We start from the raw sequence: 24,999 nt of genomic DNA, 5'->3' as shown, positions 1-24,999 counted from the left end.
GCTGCAAGAATTTTTGTGATCTCATCTAAGAAGTTACATAGCATAACTTCTGCCATACCATATTGAGTGGAGCAGACACAAGTCCACTCAGATTCACGGAAAGGAGACCACAATTCTACCTCTTGATAAGAAGAGTGTCAAAGAATGTGCAGTTGTGTTGTACAACTTCAATATCTAGTTTCATAGAAACACATTTGGGGATGAGTGTGTGTGTAGCAACAGGCAAGAGAGCATTTGGTTCTGATGCTTGTAAAATTTGCAGTTTTCGTGAAGTCTATGGGGCCACCAAACAGTTACCATGCTTCCTTCAACTAAGTGTATTTGAAAACATTGGGTCATATTATTGTGACTATTCTCAGTTGCTTTCTCCAGCTTGATTCATCTGAAGCCTTACTGAGACTTTGCATGCCCTCAAATAGAAAGTATGCATTGTTCTTTATGTTTTGGCAAAAGGTTTTTTAAAGATTCTCCAATATATCTTTTCAGTCTTGATAGGAGATTAATATTTTATATTTGCCTCTTATGCCTTTTGCATTCAAGAGGTGAATCTCACAAATGCATTTATGGAAGACGACTTCAAAGTCATGGTAGCAGGAAGGCAAAGGGTTCAGAAAGTATGTGCACTGAAGGTAGCACATGCAGCCTGTATGGAGAGCCTGCCTTGCAGTTTATCTTTCTGTTTGCACATCAGCTTTGAATTTGTAAATGTAGGCTGTCTTTCTTTTCTTCTTTTCATTTATCTGAGAGAGCTACTCTGAGAGAGCCTGTTCTTTTTCTATGGTCATGACTAAAGTTGCATTGTTTAATCAATGAGCAGGGGTTTTAAGTAAGTCCAGTTTTTGAAGTGCTCTTCACTGACCCACACTCTGCAGTCAGAATGATGAGAAGAAAGTGAAACAAACGTAGAGATCAGGTTGCAGTGCATTCATCAGAAACTGCTTAGCTTAGCTTGTTCTGCTTAGATTTAGTGTTCAGCGATACTACCTAACCAGATTCCTCCATACTTTCACTTCTTCAAAGTCAGCCTCAGCACCTTCCTGACTTAGCACAGACAACTTCATAAAATAGAAACAGCTAACATTTACTGAGCATTCACTGTGGGCCAAGTTCTGTGCTCTGCTCTTTGCCTGTGTTGTTGCTTCAATTTAATCCTCTCCTCAACCCTTTGAGGTATATCCTATTACTACCGTATTGCACAGTTAAAGATTTTGATTCACAGAGAAGTTAAGTGGGAGGGCTGGGATCCAAGTCCTGGCAATTCTGACTCCTGACCCCTTGTACTCTGAAATACTAAGTTATGCTCATGCACCTGGCAAACCTAAGCTTTCTACCTAGGAAGCCCTTAGTCTATGGCGGTGGATGGTAGGCATGCCAGGCACTGTACATACCCCTTGGGGTGAGTGACTGACAAACTATCAAGGAAGGACTAGCTCAATAATAGCTAGAATCAGAAAGTTTTAGAGTAGAATCTCGGCTTTCTACCATTCAGTAAGTATGTATTCTAGTTCAGTGACTTTGCTTGTTTGAGCCTCAGCTTGATCTTCTCTAAAATAGAGATCCGGTATCATCCTCATAGATGTCTTATGAAGGGCCAAATGAGATAACCACCTTTCATCACACATAATGTGTGAGGAACAGCCACATAATGTGCAGGGGCCATACAAAATGAAAGTGCAGATGCCTTTGTTAAAAACTTGCTAAAAATTTCAAGACAGCACCAGCAGAGCGTTAAATGAAAGCATGGGGCCCTTCTAAGCGTGGGGTCTATGTGACTGCACAGACCGCATGCCCATGAGGGTGGCCTTCTACATCATAGCCATTTAATGAATATTCTTTCCACCCTTGACATTCTTCCCACCAGAAGAACCTGCCTACTCCCATTTCCCAGAGTGCTAGATCCTCAGAACCTCACATTAAGGAGCCTGGAATCTAATGCTTGGCCCTTGGCTAACTCTGAACCCTGGCCTGTGGGCTGGTTTCTAGTTTTCCCTTACCTTATCAGAAAGCCATGAATATCTATCCATCTTCAATGAGATCTCACAAAAGTTCTGTGAGGTCTTAGCCAAGAGGATCTATGTCTCTTGAGTTGAACAGAAATTAGAAAATCAACACAAAAAGTTACATCATTTACACATGCTTAAACTATACTAGCAGCATGAATAATTATATAATATCGACTGGCTACAATTATATTAAAATAGTGCTTTATTTTTCAGTGATGAGCCTTTACTCTATGTCATCCATCAAATTTACACAATCACTGGCACCAGAAATTCATCCTTCCTGACACTGTCTTAGGTCAGACCCTCACAATTTTGGTACAGAGCTATAATAACTCTTCTCAATCTGTAGACCAACCTCCAGTTCTGCACCCTCAAGTCTTTTCTCCTCATTGTCTCCAAAGATGTCTTCCTAAAGTGTGTCCTGCAATCCCCAAGTGTGCCTCTCCACAAAACACATGCTACTGTCTTATGACAGAGCCTTCAGGGGTTCCTCATGGCCTTTCAGGATAAACAAAAACTCTTCACTCTGGCATATAAAGCTACTTATGAACTAGTGCCAGCCTATAATATCTTTAAACTCATCCTTCCCTTTTTCTATCCCTGTTCCCTTCATTTCTCATCATTCCCATGTCAGCATATCCCAGACTTCAGCCTAATTATTTTATAGTATTGTTTTTTAAAGATCTTCCATATCCTAACTTGCCTTGTGCCTTTGTACTCGGTGTTCCCCCTGCCAGGAATGCTACTCCCCACTCCCAAATTCCATCCTCACATTAAGCTAATAAAACTACGAGATTCAATTCAAGCCTATTTCATCTGTGAGGCTTTCAACTATGACCTTCTGTTTCACACGATGTTTCCATGCATCACAGTAGGCACCACCTTGTGTTATCACTTTCTCTTTATACATCTCTGTTTCATTATGCATGTTTGAGGGTGACAGTGGTACCATATTAATCTTGTTATCTACAGTGCCTAGAATAGTTCCTGATATATAGTAAATGCTATTTGCTGAATGGGCGAATGAATAAATAGTTTTTCTTGCTGTTTCAATTGAAGCCCTATACTGCTTCCATGTTAGAATAACCTTGAGATGTTGTATACATCTCTCTATATTCTCACATAAACTCATTTTGCTTTTCTGTTTCAACTTTATGGTTACCTTTCCTCCCAAGAAAGACCTCTGACCTCACCCTTCACTTTTCTTTCTGTTTCTAGACATTGATTCGTTTGCTGGAATATTTTCTTTTTCTCTACTTAGAAAACATATTTCAATTCTCTATCTTACACAGAGAGAGGGATTGGTGTTCTGGAAGTTTCTACTGGGTTGACAAATTAACATCTGTTTGCATGGGAAGTGACCGGGTTGTTCTAAGGTATTTTAATTCCGGCATGAGGACGGCGGTCTGAAGGGTTATTCATTGACATCTCTCTGCTCTGCCTCAGTCCTGGCTGTCACAGCTGCCTCTGGGAGGTTGGGCCAATAAAGTCAGAGAGGAGGTAAACAAAAAAGGCAGCTGAGAGAAGTGAGTGTGTCCCCTGAGCATGCTGGCAAGAAAAGGCCGGGGAAAAGCACCTGAGAAGACAGCCGCTAGAATGCAGCTGATGCCAGCAACTTGCACACAACTCAGAAATCCCCGTGCTTGATGATGGAGACAATGGGACCTCTCTGAATGTGAAAAGAATAAGTATTTTACTCTGCTTAGAAACTTTGGCGTGTAAATATCTCTGAAGGCTGAAAGAGCACTCTAAGAAGCAGTCCAATGTTGGCCTTCAGCAACTTTGCAGGATGTTCAAAGGAATTCACATTTTCAGATGCATATTTGAGAAGAAAAATGTAGTAAATCATAGAAAGCATTTTTTACCATTTCTAGCCAGTTAGATTGGAAAAAATTATGACCTTTGTGTACGAAGACTCGAGTTTGAGTCCTTGCACAGTCACCAAGGTGCTGTAGGTGATCTTAGCCAAGCTGTTTAACCCTACAATATCTAATCTTGCCTGTAAGAGGCAAGCAGAAATATTTAGCTCTTAAAAGCATTTAAGAGGATCGGATAAAGAAAGTAAACTATAGAAAATATAAAGAAACACATAAATGCTTGTTGTATTGACTCTCAGAGTCTACATTCATATCTACCAGACCAAAAGGCTTTTGTCCCTTATGAACTATGTAATGTTGAGCAATTAACTTCAACTTCCCAAGCCTCAGTTTTCTCTTCTATAATATGGCAATAACAGTAATATCATCTGTTTCATAGGCTTAAGTGAAGTGTAAAGTTCCTTGCACGGTGTCTAACACATAATATGTGCTCAGTAAATTTTAATTGTCACTCTTGTAACCAATAGCATTACCGTTGCAAAGTTTGAATTCATCTTACAATAATTTAGTTCAGTATCAGAACACAGAGTTTAGAGTACCTGTTATGTTTGGGTCAGGCCCTCTGTTTTGCACATAAGAGAGTACAAGAAAAGGGAAAATATAAACCTTGCCCTCCTGTACCTTGTGGTCTATTAACAGAGAAGGACTAATCAAATAATCACACAAACATATTCGGTAGTTTGAAGGCAAGTTGCAGGCTGCTATGGTAGACAATAACAGGGGGATCTGACCAAATACGAAGTTCAAGGAAACCTTCAGCAAGGAAATGATATTTGAGTCGACTTTTGAAGGATGAGTAGAAATTGACTACATGGAGGAAAGAATGAAAGCATTCTAGTCAAAGAGAGCCACGTATGCAAAGTTCTTGGGAGAGACTGTCTTATTTGAGACGTGGAGAGAGGGCCAGTTTAGCTGGAGGGCAGATAGCTGTGTATCACATAGAAGAAGGTAGGTAAACAAAGTTCTCACTTGGGATTTTGTCGACTATGCTCAGGCTATTGAGAGTCAACTTAGTACAGTCAAAGTTTTTTAAGCAGGAAAGTCACATGATGAAAATATCATTTAACAAAGAAAATTTTTGCTCCATATGAGTAATCCACATAAGAGATGATGGTCATTAAGGCAGGTCCTACTCAGAGTGTGATCTGAAGACCAGCAGCATCAGCTTACCCTGGAATTTACTGAGTGCCACCCAGACCTACAAATCAAATATGGGGATGGGGCCCAGCACTCAAGTGTTTTCACAAGCACTCCAGGTGATTCTGATGCTCACTAAAGGTTAAGAAGCTCTGGCTTGGTCTAGGATGTAGCCAGTGAAGACTGAAGAGTGAATGCATTTAAAACCAATTTCAGAGGTTTAGCTACTAGAATTAACAAGATTTGGCAACATCTTTACTTTGGAGAATGAGAAAGAAGGAAGCATCAAGAATGACTCTAAATTGTGCATCTAAAGAAACCATCTAATCTGACTTTTTATGTTTTGTTGTGTGTATAGCTATATCTGTTTTGAGATTAGAGAAGATAAAGGACTAGGGTGTGGATTTTGGTTTACATGTGTTTGTTTAAGCATGTGCTAATTCACAGAGCACTGTTGATAGGATCTAAGAAGCATCATTATAAAAAATGACTTTAGGTGAAAAAAATAACTTATAACTTGGACCATCTTAACCAATTGGCAATATAAGCAAGTTATCACTGGAGAGCTGATATCCTCTATGATAAGGAGAGCTATTTTTCTTGAAGTGTTTACTTTCCCAAAATTTCGCAGTTTTGAGTCCTCTAGATTATCTTTTGAAACATCATGTTCCACTATTTTAAAAAAATTACCTTTTCAGAACTACACTAGGAGTGAAACAGTAAAAGAAATCTTGTTAAAAATGCTACTAAGATAATATACTATTAAAAGGAGAAACATTAAACTCAGAATGTGTTTTGAGGTTAAAAAAAATCGCTGACCGCCTAAGATTGTTACACTCTGTATAATGTCTACAATGATTTTTTTTTAAGTACCTATTCTTTTTCACACATACAAGAGATAGCCAGAGTGGACATTTCTCACGTTTTTAACATTCTAGTTGCTTTGATCTGACTCTGTATAGACTCAGACCAATATCTCCATTTCACTTCTTTAGACTCCTGATTTACATATCTTTTGCTTTGTAATGCAGCTCAGAAAGCTCCTACTCAGTGCCATAATTCCCAAAGCAGCTTCCGCTCATGAATTTCGAAGTAAAAGCCTTATCAGAGATCCCTCTAGGCCACTGATGGCCAACACTATTTTTCAAGTGAAGGATAGTTACTTATATGCTCAATATCAAATTGGAAAGCAAATGACTAGCCTTTATGTAGGAAACCAGTGTTGTCTGATTGGACGATCTTTTACAAGACACCACTATGACATAGTCTAGGCTCCTTCTCAAGCAAAACTGTCTCTATGATTTTTACACTAACAAATAGTGCTTCTTTAATACTTTGGTAGTATACAGTCTTCTTAAATCTCTAAAGAATCAAGAATTAACTCCCAGCATACAGTAATCTTTAGGCTTCTACATCAAATATTGGCAAATTATGACCTGTATCTGGCAGGATGCCTGCTTTTCTAAATGAAGTTCTACTGGTAAACAGCCATGCTCATTTTTTAATGTATTGTCTGTTACTCCAAAAGCAAAGTTGAGTAGTTGAGACAGAGACCATATGCGCTGTAAAACCAAAAATATTTACTCTCTGGTCCTTTATAGAACAAGTTTGCTGACCTTTGAAGATGAATAACCAAATCTGTTAAGTTGCATACCCAATTGGAACCCTCACAGTTTAGAAGGATTCTGAATTTTCATTTCTTAATGGCACATATGGTCTCAAAATGTTTTTTTTTTTTCTGTTGTAGAAAAGTGCCTATAATCCTATGGGAAAATGTTTTGCACAAATTTATTTTTCACGAAACGATTTCTGTGTTAGAGCAGATGTCTGGTGATTAATGCAAGGATAAGCTTATTGGTGCTGATACCTCACCTGAGTAGTCTGAGTACAGTGACGCCTACCTGGGCACCGGGTTTTGGCCTCAAGTTCTAGTGAGGTGTCCACTTTATTTTGGGAGAGAAGCAGTAAGTTGAGGAAGATGGCTGTTTTGCTTCACATGTCTGCCAAGTTGTGACTCAGGGCAATCTGGCACAGTGTTCACAAGTCTTCGTTAAGAGTTGAGTTTGCACAATGGAAGAAATGTTCAGTATGTTTGTTGTCTGCATATTCTTGGAAAGTGCTAAATTGCCACCTAAAACTGTAATCATATATTTATACACTGGAGAATTGTCATGAGATCCTTAACCATTTCTTTTTCTTCTTTTCCTGTTTCCAAATTCTCATCTCAATGTTTCTGCTTTCTTACATAGGATGTATTTTTCATTCATTTCACTGTATTTGTCTAACCTTTTAAACACAAATTCTAATTCTGAAACTAATTTCTTAAAAAGGACTTGATCAAAGTTGAATTTGTTACATGTCCTAGCTTATGCTATCTATAAAATAATAGCAATATATAGAAGTATAATTTTTCCTTTTTAATATATCAAAAATAGATAATTCACTCCTGTGATAATGATTCCTTTGGTAATTTCTTTTAACATATGTTGAAATGCACTGTGTTTTCACAAGAAAGCTTGTGAAACTGGGAGTCACATGATTTGAGGTCTAGTCCCAACTCTTACAACAATTAACATCTTTGACTTCAGTTTACTGAGACACACTGAACTCATGATTTTCATCTTTACAATAAACAGTTCCATCTCATCATCTTTAAGATCTTTTTTAAGTCGAGCAATCTGAAATGCCTTTGTAGGTTTCACCTTAGCATTATATTAGATGTTCAAAGAAACACTGAATTCTCCATTTTTAAACTGTATGTGTGATATGTGTTTCCTTCATTTAACAATGAAATGTTTCATACATACACAAAAGAGAAATTATTGCAACAGATATCCACTTTACACTGCCACCTAACTTTAAGATATATTAAAACTAAGCCATAATTATCCATGATTGTTTTTATGGTTAAATAAATAAAGCATTACATATACAGGTAAAGCCCTTACTTTATATAACTATTTAAAATGCATATAATACTTCAAAGCTCTTAACCCCAACCTCCTCAGAGCTCTTAACCATGAGAGTTAGCCATATATCCAGTATGCAGATGTGGTATAAACAGGTGTAAAATTATACCTGAGAATATTCAGCAAGTAAATGGCAAAGTAACTGACTGTTATTTCCAGTCTTAGAAGATGAATCCAGGGACTTGACCACGTGCAACGCCATCTAAATCCTGCATGTTCCTGTTACATCTTGACTCTTCTTTTCTAAAGATACAGTTTTGTATTTAGTGTTCTTTAGAAGTAACACAAATTGGCTCTGATCATATTAAGCAAAAATAATAATTTAATGAAAAATATATGCCATAACTTATCGAATCAAAGAAGTTAATGAGAATCTAAGCCTTGAAAAAGACAAAAAGCAGTAGTTCTGTAAGGTCTAGGTAGCAAAAATAATTGGAAAGCTTTTTCCAGGCTTCATTATTGAATGAACATAATTTCTTTCATTTTTGATTTCGGATTCATCAAATCAAGATTAAAATTACCAGAAGAGAAAGACTGATTGCTTCATTTTGGATGATTTGCCCATTCCTCCAGTGAGGGTTTGCAGAGCACCAGATGGTTCTACCAAGGCTGCAAGCAGAAAGGAGGTTTGGCTCCCAGTAAAATTTCGAGGTGCAATGACAAGAGGAAGGGGGCACAAATGATATTCTGCCAAAAATATGAGAGGTAAACTATACTAATTGTGTCAACTCAGAATGTGCCTCAGGTGTCTCTGATTACAGGAGAGTGATTGGCTGATGGCCCCAGCTGCGGTGCTCTGAAACACATCACCGGATCAGCCGAAGTTTTCATGGACTGCTTCCAGCCAATGACTGAATGAGGCAGGGTTGCTAAGACAGGTCTGTTCCTGGGAAATGAGGAACTGCTTAGAACTGTGCTGCAATCTAGACACTTCCTTTCATCCAGTTTTTCTTCCTTCTTCTCTCCTTCACTTGACATCAAAACCACATCATGTTCTTCTCATAGTTTGCTTCTAAGAAGACCTGGAATAACACACAAATAGTTCATTAATATTCAAAAGTAACATTAAGTAGCATTTTCATGAATAATTCTTTAAGAATGTCATGCTACAATCCTACAGCCTGATCTCCCACACTTTCCTACATTTCTCCTTTTACCCTGCTCTCCTTTTTCTTTTTCCCTATAGCATTTAAGACCTTCTACTAAACTGTACAATCTGCTTATATATTGCATTTATAATTTATTGTTTTTCACTCCAATTAGAATATAAGTCCTTTCAGGGATAAGACAGAGATCTATTCTGTTTTGTTCACTGATATATCCAAACAGTTAACAACAGTGCCTGCCATTGCAGGCACTCAATAAATATCCACTGAATGAATGAATTACTTTATTTCCAATTGCTTGCAATGTAATTTCCAAATGTTTTCTTTTGGATCCTAAACTAGATAATCCCAGAGTCCCAGATCCTCATAATACTGCTGAGTTCATACAGACATTATGTGTATTGGCACCAACAATTATTCTCATTGCTCTGCAAAGGCCATAGATTCCTCTGACTAAAGCCTTGTGCAATTAGAGAGGGTTAACTTAATCCTCAAATTCTCATTTAAAGCAAGTTCTTTCTCACTGAACAATTGCAAGTTTGAAGAAATCTTAAACTGCTTTTCTTAAAGAAAAGTATCGGGTTTGGGTTTCAGTGCCTTGTTCTCACAAAGAAGTGGCTTAGAAGTAGCAATCATGAAACCAAACCTGTCAGATGAGACATTTTTCTGCCCACTACCAATTGTCCATCACATGTGGCCTTCTTTTCTCCAAAGGATCATTGAAAAGATAGAGCCATGACTCAGATGTTAATTGGGGCTCAGTTCTCTTTACTATTTCCAGTCTTAGCAGGTGAATCCAGGGGATGTTGCTCTGCATCCTACGCAGAGGTGCCATGGTATACAGATCACCATTTCTGAAACTTCCCAAGAGAGCAAGAAGCCAAAACATACTGGAAGGCAGAAGCATGCAGAAGCTTTGTGAATGAGGTCAGAATATGGTGCCTTGTGTGTTAGCAACTTAGGTAACTACACTTAGATACTGTAATCACAAAGCTTGTATAAGTACATTTTCTCTATCTCAACCTGGGACTGGCAGCAGCACCAGTGGTGTTTTTCTGATCCCAGTCTCATTGGATACTCAAGCAAATTTAAAAATTAACACCACATATACCTTAATGAAGGATGTTTTTCAGTCTTAAACTAAAATAGCTGAATCTTTTTTTAAATAGTGGTTCTACTCTTATTCTTGGTTTGAGAGTGAAATTATTTTTATTATAAAGAGACTTTACTGCACTTTTTTCACTTAAAATAGGATATATTTTAGAGCATATGTGTAATCATGTCCTATAGTATGTGTAGAACGGAGAATTAAACAGACTCCAAACTCAATGTTTAAAACATTGTCCATAGAAGAGGATCATCCCCAGAATATTACATTAATAGTAAGGCAAAATTAGAAAATCAAACTCAGACTTGTGTTTAAATTCCAGTTCTTCACAGGACTATTTTGTGACCTAAAGAAAATGCTAAACATCTCAGTCTCCATAATTGTAAAATATAGCTCAGTGCAGTAAAATGTTGATCAGGTTGATCAGTGGGAAATTTAGATATAATACATGCAAGACGTGTTGCACAATGTTAGCACATAATACACTCTTCACAGAATACAGCAACCACCAGGTCCTTGCTGTGTGTGTTGTTTTCAGGGCCTCTTTATCTCCATTTCTCACTGGACTGTATTCAGTTTTTCCATTTCCTACTATAAAACTATTGCTGCTGAATCTGTGTTTAACTGTACATGGAAACTCCTTTCAATTGTAGGTAAGAATTATCTGTGTTTACCATGAGAACCAATTTGGTTTTCTTAAAGCAAGTATTAGTTCTACTGGTCAATAACCCCAGTTAATTTGTTGAGCAAGGATGTTGGACATATTGACTAAATCATGTCTTGGGGATATTTTTGTACCTGGAGTTTCCAGGCTCCTCTTGCTCCTAATTATTAGAGATTTCTGAGCGGTGGCTATACATACACCTGGGAAATGAATAAAGTACTTTTGTTTAAGGAGAAAGGTAACTTGGATCAAAATGAAAAGAAGATTAAAAGCTTGGCGCGTGGCCGGGCGCGGTGGCTCAAGGCTGTAATCCCAACTTTGGGAGGCGGAGACGGGCGGATCACGAGGTCAGGAGATCGAGACCATCCTGGCTAACACGGTGAAACCCCGTCTCTACTAAAAAATACAAAAAAACTAGAGCCAGGCGAGGTGGCGGGCGCCTGTAGTCCCAGCTACTCGGGAGGCTGAGGCAGGAGAATGGCGTAAACCCGGGAGGCGGAGCTTGCAGTGAGCTGAGATCCGGCCACTGCACTCCAGCCTGGGCGACAGAGCGAGACATTTAACTCTGTTAGGCATAACTTGATTTCTTTTCCCTCCCCTCCCTTCCCCTCCCCTCCCCTCCCTCTCTGTCAGATATTCAGACTCAACATAGCACTCTTCTCAAAAGTTTGAAATGGAAGTATCCATTGAACTTGTTTTTCAAATTATCAATATATAAAAAATTATTCCCCAGAAATATGACCTCATCATTCTTATTACTCCAGTCTTGAACTCTTTACATCTCTACCTCAAATCACTGGAGTTGACAGAATCCCACTATATATTTCTTCATGCTTATTCTAGAAAACTTGAAAATAAAGATGCTGAGAAGAAAAGGAAATTAAACCATAATTCACAGTTCACCATTGTAGATTTTATGTGTATTCTGCCAGTCTTTTTTCAACTCAATATTGTATGTGCATTCTACCCATCTTTTCTTTAACACAAAAAGAAATTTAAAACCCATTGTGTTTTTCATTAAACATTGAAATGAAGGGGGTCCTTAGCCACCGCCCAGTTCAGGGAGCTCTTCAGCTGTCTCAGTTCATCTCCTGTCTACCCCCACGCTGCCCTCCACTGTTACATAAGGGGTCAGGGCACCGGTGCCATTTACTTTGGCTCACTAGTATCCTAGGGCATTTGGAGGAGGGGTATTGACTCAACATAAATTCAGTGAGGGCTGAGCAAAGACTTACAGCCTATGTGGACTGCACTGTAAATAGATGGTCCCTGGAAGAAATGTTCACTGCAGATAAGGTGAAGCTTTTACTTCATATTTTCTAAAGAACATTACTTTCATCTCTTAGTGTAGTACAAACATCAGGAAGAGCTGGTGAGGATGCTGTAGAGACTTATCTGCCAAGCAGCTTTGTGTATTCCAGGGAACATTCCCCTCCTTTTTAACATGACACCTTTTTTTAGTTTACCTCTTTGCACTGTCCATCACATTCCCGTATTTTCGATTCCCTTGAAATACACTTTCCATATTGATTAGAGTCTGGAATGTGTGCTGATTTGAGCATAGTGAAAAGCTGTCAGGTGTTTTTAATCAGGATCCTGTATTTTCAAAGGTTGTTGGCAGTAGCATGGGAGGAAGACTAGAGGCAGAAAGAGTACTTTGGAAAAGTGGGCAGGAGATGACTGAAAACAGAACAAAACAGTAGTAAATATGATAAGGAGGAGGGGCAACTTGGAGCTTTCTGGTAGATTCAGTTAGGACTGAATTACTGCCCCACTCTTTCTGCTGAAGAAATGAGTGTCCCTTCACCCAGCCACAATTCATAGCAGCCTTGTTTACTCAACTGCAGCTCTTCCCCACTCCCACCCCAATACGTATATGTATATATGTGCGTGTGTATATATGTGTATATATGTATATATATATTTATATATGTGTATATATTTTATATATTTATGTGTGTGTGTATATATATAAATACATATATGTATTTTCTCTGGACTAATTTCTAAAAACTGGCAAGCCTGTTATTTTATCATTAAGTAACACTGAGACAATGGTTGTAGAGAATAAGATTCATTAGACTTTATGTGAACTAGGAGGAATGCCTGAAAATGTTTAGGTCACATAACACTGATGCTCTTAACCCTTGGGATATTATATTGTTACTATAATTTCAAAAAATAAAGATGTTATGTATTTATCATTAAAAATTTATTCAAAATCCTGCTTGATATTAGAAACAAGAGAACATCAAATATGTCCATAGCTCACTTTGACCTATTGTGTTATATTGAGCAATGCAGTTATTTCCCATCATGACAGCGTAGTCACTAAAGAGAATGGGACCACTCACAACTCAATTTTCCTTATACCTGCTTGTATTAAGTTACTAGGTTATTAAGTTACTAAACCATGAACCCATACTGGAAACATTATTATTAGTTAGCTATTATGAGTTTTTATCTATGGACAAGAATATTTTAGTGGTGTCTGGAAAGCATATGAGTTCTCTAATACTTATAAATATTAGCAAAATTAGTACAGCCACTATGAAGGAAAGTATGGAATGGTCCTCAAAAACCCACAGATAAAACTTCCATGTAATCCAGCAATTCCATTACCAGGTATATATCCAAAAGAAAGGAAATCGATATATGAAAGATATCTGCACTCCTGTGTTTATTGCAGCACTACTCACAATAGCCAAGTTATGGAATCAACCCGAGGGCCCATCAAGGGATGGATAGATAAAGTGTGGTATATATACATAATGGAATATTATTTGGCCATAAAAAAGAATGAATTTCTGTCATTTGCAGAAACATTGATGGAACTGGAGGCCCTTATGTTGAGTGACAGAAGCCAAGCACAGAAAGACAAATATTGCATGTTCTCATTCATATTTGAGAGCTAAAAAAGTGGATCTTATGAAGACAGAGAGTAGATTGTTGGTTACCCTAGACTAGGAAGGGGAGGCAGGGGGATGAAGGGAAAAATATCTATAAAGATATTTATTACCCCTGAACTGTACATTTAAAAATGGTAAATATGGGCTGCACATGGTGGCTTATGCCTGTAATTCAAGCGCTTTGAGAGGCCAAGGTGGGAGGATCCCTTGAGGCCCGGAGTTTAAGACCAGCCTGGGAAACATAGTGAGACCCCCATCTCTACAAAAAAATTTAAAACTAGCCAGGCGTGGTGGTTCACGTCTGTAGTCCTAGCTACTTGGGAGGTGGCAGGATTGTTTGACTCTAAAGTAGGCTGTGATCATGCCACTGCACTCCTACCTGTGTGACAGAGTAAGATTTTCTCTTAAAAAACAAGAAGGCACAGGTGGTAAACTATATATGTATGTTTTACCTCAATAAAAAGAAATGAACAACAAAAATATTAGCAAGTCAAGTTATCCTGCATCCTTGTTTCCCAATGAAGAGAAAGAAAATACCAAAATGGAGACAAGGGGCATTCCACCAGATTTGAGCTTTTGTGTAAAACTATTCAATTCCAAAAGTAGATTTTCCCATATAAGGTAAAAACCTTGTTTTCTCTCCATGATTGTATTTATCCATAGAAATTAAAGGTGTCATTAACCTAAATCCTATCAGAGTCTCATCTGTGTTGGCACTCTCCAACTCACATGGTAATTACTACTGCTATATAAAGAAGGAGTTGAAATTTTCATGAAATGTCTGCCCTCTAACTCTGCTCTTATAAATTGTTTACATCTCTGAATTTGAGGCTGAGGGACTTGCAGCCTCTCACCTTAACCCTAAGAGAGATTTGTTGAACTGGGCTTGAATTGCTCTTGACTGAGAGAGTTGATCATTGTTGTGCCCACAGGTAAGAGAGGAAGAGCCAGATCCTGGAGAATAGCCTTGAATTATTGCATTCATAAGAGGTAGAAGGTGTCATTAGAAATCCAGGGTGGAGTACTTGCTTGAAAGATTTAGGAAAGCAGAGAAGCAGAGGATAAGAGAGCATGCTAAGTATAAAAGGTCTTGCATTGAACATGAGTGGGAGAAGGAAGGAACGAAGGAAGGAAGGAAGGAAGGAAGGAAGGAAGGAGGGAGAAGGAGGGAGGGAGGGAGGGAGGAAGGAAGGAAGGAAGGAAGGAAGGAAGGAAGGAAGGAAGGAAGGAAGGAAGGAAGGAAGGAAGGAAAGGAAAGGAAATAGTTTTGATGCCCTTTACACTGTTCCCTTCATAAGCTTTTTTGTCATATAGGCACTGGGAAGGTAGACATCAGTCTAGTTCATGTAAAATCATTCCAAAGCTTGAATTTAGAAAGATCTGAATTAATGAAGTTTTATTGAATTTATAAAATGTCAGTGATCACATCACTGTAAGTTAAAAGACAAATCTCAAAGTAAGCTTTCAGTTCTTCTAGAATATAATGTGAAATGATGGCTGTGCCTCAAAGGCTGATCAGTGAATATTGCCATATCAACAGCTATTTCCTTGGCTTTCACCTCATGCTGTGGTTTTGGCTCTCTCCAAAATACTTTGGTGCACCTATGCAAAGGCTCTTTGGAGACAGTAATGATACTTGTCTGAGTACACAGATAAAATATTCTCAGGAAAATTAATAGCCTTGGTTATGATTTGGTGATGTTCTTGCAAGAGAGAGGTGCAATTGAGAGAGAGGTGCTTTAAAATTTCAACCACAATGTCAGATTCATACCATTCTTTGTATCCCCACTATTACTTTCTCTAAGATCTGATTATTAGTTTAGCCCGATGGTCTTTTTGTTTCTATCATAGCTACAGCATTGAAAAAGGCTCCCAATCTGAAATGGTGACCACAGATAAAATTTCAATTAAGAACCATTCTGGGATGATGAGGATAGCAGTGTTTGGCTATGGGTATGGCTTATTTTTGAGGCTTCTCCATGAATCACAAACATTTGAGTTGATTTATTGTCTCAGCATTTTTGGGGTCACTGTATTCACTACTGGAGTGAAGGATGTGAGAATGTTACAATGAAAGGAACCAAGTTCCAGATGGGTTAATTGACTTCCCTATCGTTTCATGGCTAGTGTTAGAACCGTGGTTAGATCCCAGGTCTTCTAGAGCCTGGTGATCAGCTATTGAAATGATATTGCCATGGCATAGACACTGGGGCAGATGAATGAAATGGGATACCATAAAGGAAAAAAAAAAAAAGGAGGAAATCATGACTCTGAAACTATTGGGAGAATACAGAGGAGCAAGCATATTTTATTATATTCCATGTGTAACTTATGAGAGCAGCACATCATACATAATCCAACCATTCTTTTAAACAAATACAGCAGCAGCTACAATAAAATAGACTTTTATATCAGATGGCTCCTAAATATAAATTAATGGCTTCACCTGGTGTTTAACTGCAGAAAAGAATGATAGATCCCAAGGCTGGATGAATACATCAGTTGTGCTGGAAATTATGAGATCTAATACAGTGTATGCAAAACAACTCAAAATATCAAGGATATTTCTGACCCTCTTATATTTTTGTCTTGTACCCTGACTTTGAAATCAACACCCAAATAAGATGAGAATTCACAGGATTGAAGTCTTTTTCCCCTCATGAAAAGAAGATGAAGGAAAATTATTTATAAATAGATTAATAGTTTAGTTTTTAAGCAACAACAACTTTATCATCATTTTCAAATATTCCTGTCCAAAATGCCTTTCAGTAGGAAACATAGTGCAATATTTTTTTACATATTTCTAAAATACATATTTTAAAATATATTTAAAAATTGAAAATACAAGCTTTAGGCAATACCATTTGGCTACTATATTTTGAACTTGAATCTTAATGATATTTCTCATGGTTTTTTGCTCAAAAATTGAATTGAATTTGATTATTTCTTCTTCAAATATTTTTTGAAATGTAACATACTTACTGAAAAATACATGTAAGCACTTAATAATTAAACGCTCCTATGTAAACAACATAAAAATCATGTAACAAAACTTGACCAGCATCCTACAACTCCCAGACCTGAATGCCTTTCTAATCACAAGTTCCCTAAAGTGACCATTAACCTGACTTTTAACATCATAAATTAGTTCTGCCTGTTTTTGTACTTAATGTAAACAAATTCTTATTGCATTCTACTCATTTGTGTTTAGGTATTTTACTCAACATTATATTAGTGATACTCGTCCATTTGGTTTCAAATGATTGTAAGTCACTCATTCACGCTGATGTATAATGTAGTATTGTGAGATTAAATTTTAATACTACCTGTGTTTAAAGTAGATGTATTAATTTGCAACCAGCCAGCAATGTATGATAGTTTAAGTGGCTATGCATGCTCCCCCAAACTTGGTATTTTTCATCTTTTTTATTTTAGCATTCTGTTGTACAAGCTTTGATTTTTAAATTGACTATATAAACCTCTGGCAAACTCATACCAAACAAAGGTCTTTATTGAAGAAAACTGTGTGCTGGGGGTGGGAAGGGGCAATCTCTCATAAAGTGGAATGCTTCAACATCAACAAGTCCAAAGAAGAAATGCAGTTTGAATAATGTAAGCAGAAATGTCTCAGCACAGACAAGTGTTTTTGTTTAAAATACTTCTTTATTTTCAGAAAAAGCATTTCCTTTGGAATGAAGAGAGATGCATATAGGATAGAAATTTATGGAATCTGAAAACTGACATTTTTAAGATGGAGGGAGTTGTGGGATTGAAGAAAACACTAAGGGCTTTATTTTTATTAATGATTGTGATTTCCATAGAAATAACACAAGGCAATGGTTGATTTGTATTTTTTGTTTTTTTTGTTTTTACTGTTGCAGGGTCTCCATTTTGGTGCCTACTGGATATTGTTCCCATAAAGAATGAAAAAGGAGATGTAGTACTTTTTCTGGCCTCATTCAAAGATATAACAGATACAAAAGTGAAGATTACTCCAGAAGATAAAAAAGAAGGTTTGTACTGTTTTCAGAAAACATTAACAGATGGAGTAACATTTTGAAATTGTTTACTTAAAAACTCTTGGAGAAAAAAATGCATTTTTAATAACAGCAACTGATAAATATTCGTAACTGTTAGCGGTCAGTATTTGGTGCATATTCCAAAATCATAGAGACTTACATGCATTTACATTCTATCATCTTTATAATAAAGATTCACTTGGCAGGAACTAAAAGTCCATATTCCTATGTTAATAGGATGAGGATGAGAAAACAGTTTATCACAATATAAGGATTAACACCACTTCATTGTATTAGTCAAAAATTAATGGATGGGATAAGTAACGTTAGGAGGATGTGATTAAAAATACATCTCTCCATTTCCTCTAGATTGCTGTAGCTCAAACTTAGATGTGCCAAGTGTAGTTATGTACAAAGGTAAGAACTCTAACTTAGTGGTTGTTAGAACAGAATGTTGCAAACAAATGTGAATCCTGTACCTTATCGTATATACAAATATAATACTTTGTTTTAAGACATAAACAAGCTTTTCAGTTATCTTTAAAGGAGTCTAAGAATTTGTGTTGTTTACCTTGTATCTTCTGATTATAATTTATTTAGAAATTCTTTGGATTTTATATAAGCTGACATAAGTTAACACTGAAACCTGCTGATATTATTTGTTTTAAACAACAGTAGGATTCTAGTCACCAGAGAAAAAGCAATTATCCTTTGTGGATTTCCTATGTAGTAAGTTCTTTTTTAGAATCAGCTACTTGACATTTCAACAGCTACGTCTTTTTAAGAATGGACTCTTTTATTCCAGTTCTTTTTAAAAATGTGTGTGATTGTTTTCAATACATTATGTCTCTTGAAATGACAACCCAAATGAACAGATATCATAGTTTGGTGCTCTCACTTCTAGCATTTGAAAGCCTTGCAAATGCATGTCTGTTTTGCTGTATATTGGCATGACTAAATTCTGTGGTTTATTTTACATATGCAAGGGAAGAGACCTCTTCAAGTTACTTGAATTTTAGAGCAAGTGTAGTACCTGTCCAATATAAGTTCCACAAAGTATGGAAATTGATGTGTACAGTTTTTGCTTTTAATAGTTTCTTTGTAAGACAGAAACACAAAGGGCAAGGATTCTTTGAATAAAATTATTCAAACATATAAATATATATTGATATTATGTATATTCACAAATATGTGTGGATAAATAGAAATATAACACAATCCTTAGAAAGAAATACATGACTTTTTTTTTTTTTGCTTGAAAGAAGGTAGTTTTATTAACCTTTAACTGACTTGTTTTGAATATGAGGACCATGCCTAATGGTATTATACAAATCCCTTAATTATCTTTGTCTTATGTTCCTTATGTCTCTTGATAGGGGAGAAATCCCCATCATGGTGGACTGCAATGAATAAAAGCGGTGAAGTATACTTTTTCATTTGGAGTTTGAGAGAGCTCAATAAAAATACTCATTTTTGCCATCCACGTTCTGAATCAGCTGAAAAAGAAAAATGAGAAACGAGTAGATTGGAAACCAAAATATCACCTTTATTTCTGATGACACTAATAAAGGAAAACATGAAATATCTCTACCTCCAAGTGGGCTTCCTTCTAGTGAGCTCTAGTTTTAGGCAAAGTTGCCCCTCAGTCACAAAGCTGGACTGAAGCCAAAGCAGAGCCTCTCACTGTGTAACTTAATGTCTGGAGAACCAGAGCAGAATAGTTGCTCCCTAAAGAGAGGGAAGACAAAGGGGCTCTCCTATACATGTCCATATCACCTTCCCAACTTACCAAATTATATTCTTCTTCTTTCCCTTGAAATAGCTAAGTTAAGGAGCAGAGAGAGACTAACATGCCACACTAGTAGAGCTGCTTGCACTTGAAAGATTACATCTGTCGTTTGGAAGTGAAGGACATCCATTTGAACACTGTCAACCAATAACAAACTTACCCAAAGTTCTACTTAAAAATGAGTTTTGCATTTGTATTTAAATACATACATTAAATTGTGCTCAATAACATTCTCATTTTGTTTAGGGACCATGTGCAATGTAAAGACTATCTCTTGCAAGATTTAAATAAAAAATAGCAAAACACTTTTAACATTAATTATATTATGCAAAATATGATTTAATTTTTTGAAATATTTGTTACTAAGTCCCTAGATACTTTTATCTCAACATTATCTCATATAAAAATATTACTTCTAATATATGCTGAACACTCAAGAACAGTTTTTTCTATTGCTACCTTATTATAAATGTCCCATAAAAGTATGTAGTATTTTTAGAAAGACAGAGTAACTATTGTAAGTAACCATGGTTATAAAATGATAATTTAAAAATAGCCAACAATCTGGGAGGCCAAGGCAAGAGGACTGCATGAGACCAGAAGTTTGATAGCAGCTTGGGCAACATAGGAAGACTCTGTCTTTACCAAAAATAAAAAATAATAAAATAAAGAATAAATTAAAAATCAGCCGGGTCATGGTGGTGCACACTTGTAGTCCCAGCTATTTGGGAGGTTGAGGTGGGAGAATTGCTTGAGTCCAGGAGGTGAATGCTGCAGTGACTGGTGATCACATTCCTGCACTGTAGCCTGGGTGACAGAGTGAGATCCTGTCTCAAAAAGAAAAAAGAAAAAGAAAAAGAAAAAATATATATTTTTACCTGCACTTAATGGAGTAAAACACATTGAAATTCACCAGTTGATGGCATGTCTTGCAGGAAAGGCACACCTTAACATATGATATTTTTAAAACTTCCAAATAAGTGTTTGATTATTAAAATGTCACCATGTAACTGTAGCACTATTGTGTCATAACATTAAAAAAACTAAATGAGTGCATGACATGACCCAGTGTTGCATCTTCTGCAAATGCATCACTGAAGTTCATCTAAGTTGTAGAAATAAGGTTCATGTTAATTAAATTAATTGATACTGAGGTTCATATGATGGGCTTCATTTAAGAGATATAAATGGCATGGACTTCTATTAAAAATACTTTAATTATTTATCTGTGTTTTGAGGGAGTTTATTTAAATGAGGAAGAACCTGTTTTATAGAAGAGGCTAACAAAGTGTGGGATATAATGTAGGCCTTTTATCAATGAACAGCATTAGTAGAAGATGAGCACAAAATTCAAACTACTATTTGTATGTACAGTAGCTTTCAGCTAGTGCATCTGCTGGTGTGTGTGTGTGTGTGTGTGTGTGTGTGTGAGAGAGAGAGAGAGAGAGAGAGAGGGAGAGAGAATGCGCGCGCGCCTTCAGCAGAAATCTGATAGTTGTTATCACCTTTAAAACTACCTTCCTTTTTGGCACATATTTTACTTCTATTCCAAAAATAATGTGTACACCACTTACTTCTATGTTCATGTCAAGCGTTACTTATGGAGTGAATTTAATACAAGGCCCTGTTTATGTCTTTCTGTATCAGTTAAGAAATACTTTGATATAAAATTTGGATTTATATGTCAATCAGCTTGGCAATTGAAGTTCTTTTGTTGCTGATCAGAAATCTTGGCTGGCAGTTAAATATGTCCTTTTAATAAAAAAAAAAGGAAAGAAAAGGAAAGAAAGAAAGAAAGAAGGAGGAAGGAAGGAAGGAAGGAAGGAAGGAGAGGGAAGGGGAGGGGAGGAGGGAAGGGGAGGAGAGGAGAGGGAATGTCTGCTTAGTACAGTAAGCCAGGGTAGGCAAAGTCTTTTTGGACACCAGGTCTTCAATGATGGGAAAGGATTAGGAAAAACATTCACAAGGCTGAGAACAGAGGGCCTTTGGATGGAGTGGTTCAGAGGGAATTGTTTACTTTGAGTGAAGGAAAATAGCCTCAGCAGGAGGCTTTAATTTTTTTAGTTAATTAAAATCAAATTAATTTAATTAAATTAGTTTTTAAAATTATATTTAAAATTTAATGTAAATTTAAAAGTGGATTAATAATGTATTAAGTCATTCAAAAAATATTCATTGAGCACCCACTCTGACCCCGGCATTGCATTAGCATTTGGAGATGTCAAAATGGAGACAATATGCTTGGAAACATCTTAAGCCTCAGCTTAAATCCTTTCCACTAAATTTTAGCTATTAGTCCTTCCAGATGCTGCTTACTGTCTCAGGAACTGAGTTTCTTCATCTATAAAAGGAGGTACTCATACATATCTGCTACATTTGTTATAGGTTTATAAGAGATAATATATGCAATTCGCATAGCACAGGGCATATAGAATATGCTCAATAAAAGATGTGGTCGTGGTTGTTATATTCTATAGGTTTTATAAAAATAGCTAGCTCTCATTGAGTCTCTGCTTCATGCTAACTGCTTCACATAGGTGACTTCATTTACTTCTCATAACTCTGTGAAATAAGTATTATTCCTATTCCCATTTATTGATGAATTTAAGTGACTTGACAAAATTGAGGTAGTTTTTTTTTAAAAAAAAAAAAAAAGGTAACCTGGGATTTACAGTCATGCAGCCAAACCTCAGGGCCTACATTATGTTTTTTCTCCCTCACTTGCCCTCTGCAAAGTGCTCATAATCTTCTGGTGGACACAGATCCAGTTTTGCAATATAGTATGTTCAGTGATAGCAAGAGGTAGAGCAGAGTCAAGGAGAACTTCACAGGAGAAGTAATATTGAAGCAAATCTTGAAAGATGATTTGTGTGTGGAGTAAGACTGAAAGGAAAGAATGTTAATTTTAGGTGATGAAACAGCAAGTAGTTGACCTTTTTAAATAAGAAAAGTCATGAAGTTGAAGTTCAACCCTAAGGAGTTTAGGTGGTATGCAGATATATTTCAGAGTTAGAACAGGTTGGCCTTGACATAAGAGATGAAGGAAAAGGAGATCTTTTGGGATCCTCTTTCTGGTTTAAGGGCTGTTATGAACTGATTCATGTCACTCCCAAATTTATATGTTGAAGCCTTAACCCCCAGTTATCTCAGAATGTAACTGTATTTGGAGATGAGGCTTTTGAATAATTAAGTTAAAATGAAGTTGTTAGGGTTGCCCTAATCCATTCTGACTCTTATAAGAAGAGATTAGAACAAACAGACACCAGGGGCGTGAATGCATAGAGGGACTGCTGACAATGGAGACAGAACAGCCTTATGCAAACCAAGGAGAGTCCTCAGGAAACCAACCTGCCAAATCAACCTTAATCTTGAATCTCTAGCCTCCAGAACTGTAAGAAAATATATTTCTGTTATTTAAGCCACTCAGTTTGAGGCACAGTCTCCCTTGGTGTCATTGGATTGGTTCCACTACATCCTGAGGATACCATAATCCACTGATGCTTAAGTTCCTCATATAAAATGATTTAATATTCTGCACATCCTCCCATATGCTTTAAAAAAATCTCTAGATTACTTATGATTCCCAATGCAATATTAATGCTATGAAAATGGTTTTTGTGTTGTATTGTTTAGGGAATAATGACAAGAAAAAAGCCTATACATATTTAGTGCAAATGAACCTATCCATTGTTTTTCTGAATATTTTTTATCCACATGTGGTTGAATCCGTGGATGTGGAACCCGCAGATACAGAGGGCTGACTGCAGTTTGTTTAGCTGCCCTAGCAAGTATGATGAATGACTTTAATCCAGGTGGTTAATGCAGAAGAGAAATAAGTGTCTAAGGAACATTAATGAATTCAGTATTGGGTCTACTGTTTGAGGTTTCTATGCATGTCTTGTAGGCACATAGACATGAGGGTCAGGTGATCAAGACAGCATTATGGACTGAAGGCATAGATTTGACAGCCATCAATATATTGATGGTAATGTAAAAAAAAAAGATCATAGGTGAGATTCTTTAGGAATGCTAAAGACAGCTTCAATAGGAGGGAGGAAAGAAGTAGGTCAAGGGTAGGATCCTGGATCATACTAACATTTGAGGAACCAGGAGGAGAGTATCAGTAAAGGAGATAGATTAATAATGGTGAGACATTAGAGAAAAATGGAACCAGACATCATAGAGAAATTAAGTCAGATGAGGCACAGATGTGCCCACTGGGTTTTTTAATTGAAAGATTACAGGATTGCTGCTAAAAGCAGTTTCAAGAGAGAGCTGGGAGAGAAAGCCAATAATGAGAATCTTACTAACTTTCCAACACTTTGGGCCATCACATTATTAAAATTAAGGAGACACAATTGTAGCACTTTCTTATATGCTTTTAGCTCATGTGAGTAGATTTTAAGTTCTAATTACTTAAGAATCAGCTTATTAAGCTCCCCACAGTCCACTTTATTTTTTCCTTTTTTTTTTTTTTTTTTTGAAGCGGAGTCTCCGTGTGTTACCAGGCCAGAGTGCAGTGGCACAATCTCGGCTCACTGCAACCTCCACCTCCCGGGTTCACGTGATTCTCCTGCCTCAGCTTCCTGAGTAACTGGGACTACAGGGATGCGCCACCACACCCAACTAATTTTTGTATTTTTAGTGGAGACGGGGTTTCACCATGTTGGCCAGGATGGTCTCGATCTTGTGACCTCGTGATCCACCTGCCTCGGCCTCCCGAAGTGTTAGGATTACAGGCGTGAGCCACCGCGCCCGGCCCCACACTCCACTTTCTAACTACCATTTCACCTTCTAACTTTTTTGAAACTTGGGGACAAGTCAAGCTGGCCTGTTCATTTCCAGCTCACACTCTTATTTCTCCTTACCCAGGAGAATTTTCCCTCACTTGGAATGTATCTTTGTCACCTTATTCATCATGAAAATCCCACTTGTTTTCTGTATAGTCAGATTTTTCCGATCTACTTTAGTTCATAGTAAGTGTCCTTCCCTTAAAACACTCTCTTCCTTGCTGCTGGAGTCATCTTTCTAAACCTTCTGGCACTGGTGTATCAAACTTTTGTTACCTTGTTATTCCCAAATCATTATGGGCCTTGAAACTGGCACACAGCTTCATTCTTTGCATTTCCTACATTGCCTTAAACATAATAGAAACTGAGTAAATACTTGCTTATTAATTTATTGTATTCAATGGCCCTCACCTGTCTGACAGTGGTAAATGTCTTTTAAAAGTTCCTTTCCTCTACACTGAGTTGCATTTGTGTCAATTTTCCAAACATTTTCCACAGCATTTCATTCATTGTGTTAATTTGGTTTTCCATTCAAACCAGTTGAGTATAATACTACATGCCTTGTTTTTCCAGGCACAGAGCCCAGTGAAATTATTTTTGTTTATTTCTTGTTCAGTGTCCCAGATTT

General features: G+C 37.0%; 1 protein-coding gene across 2 annotated transcripts in view; it reads left to right on the top strand.

Moving 5' to 3' along the window:
* KCNH8 (potassium voltage-gated channel subfamily H member 8) overlaps positions 1-24,999 on the top strand; it is a 381,516-nt gene that overhangs the window by 120,444 nt on the left and 236,073 nt on the right. For both annotated transcript variants that reach the window (XM_050777427.1, XM_050777425.1), the window contains one exon: positions 17,655-17,786. In XM_050777427.1, coding sequence (XP_050633384.1) covers positions 17,655-17,786 — 132 coding nt within the window. The remainder of the gene's footprint in view (positions 1-17,654; positions 17,787-24,999) is intronic.

This window comes from Macaca thibetana, chromosome 2, assembly GCF_024542745.1.
Source record: "Macaca thibetana thibetana isolate TM-01 chromosome 2, ASM2454274v1, whole genome shotgun sequence".
Taxonomy (NCBI): Eukaryota; Metazoa; Chordata; class Mammalia; order Primates; family Cercopithecidae; genus Macaca; species Macaca thibetana.
Note: the sequence above shows the minus strand (reverse complement) of the source record. Positions and strands in the feature narration are given on the sequence as shown.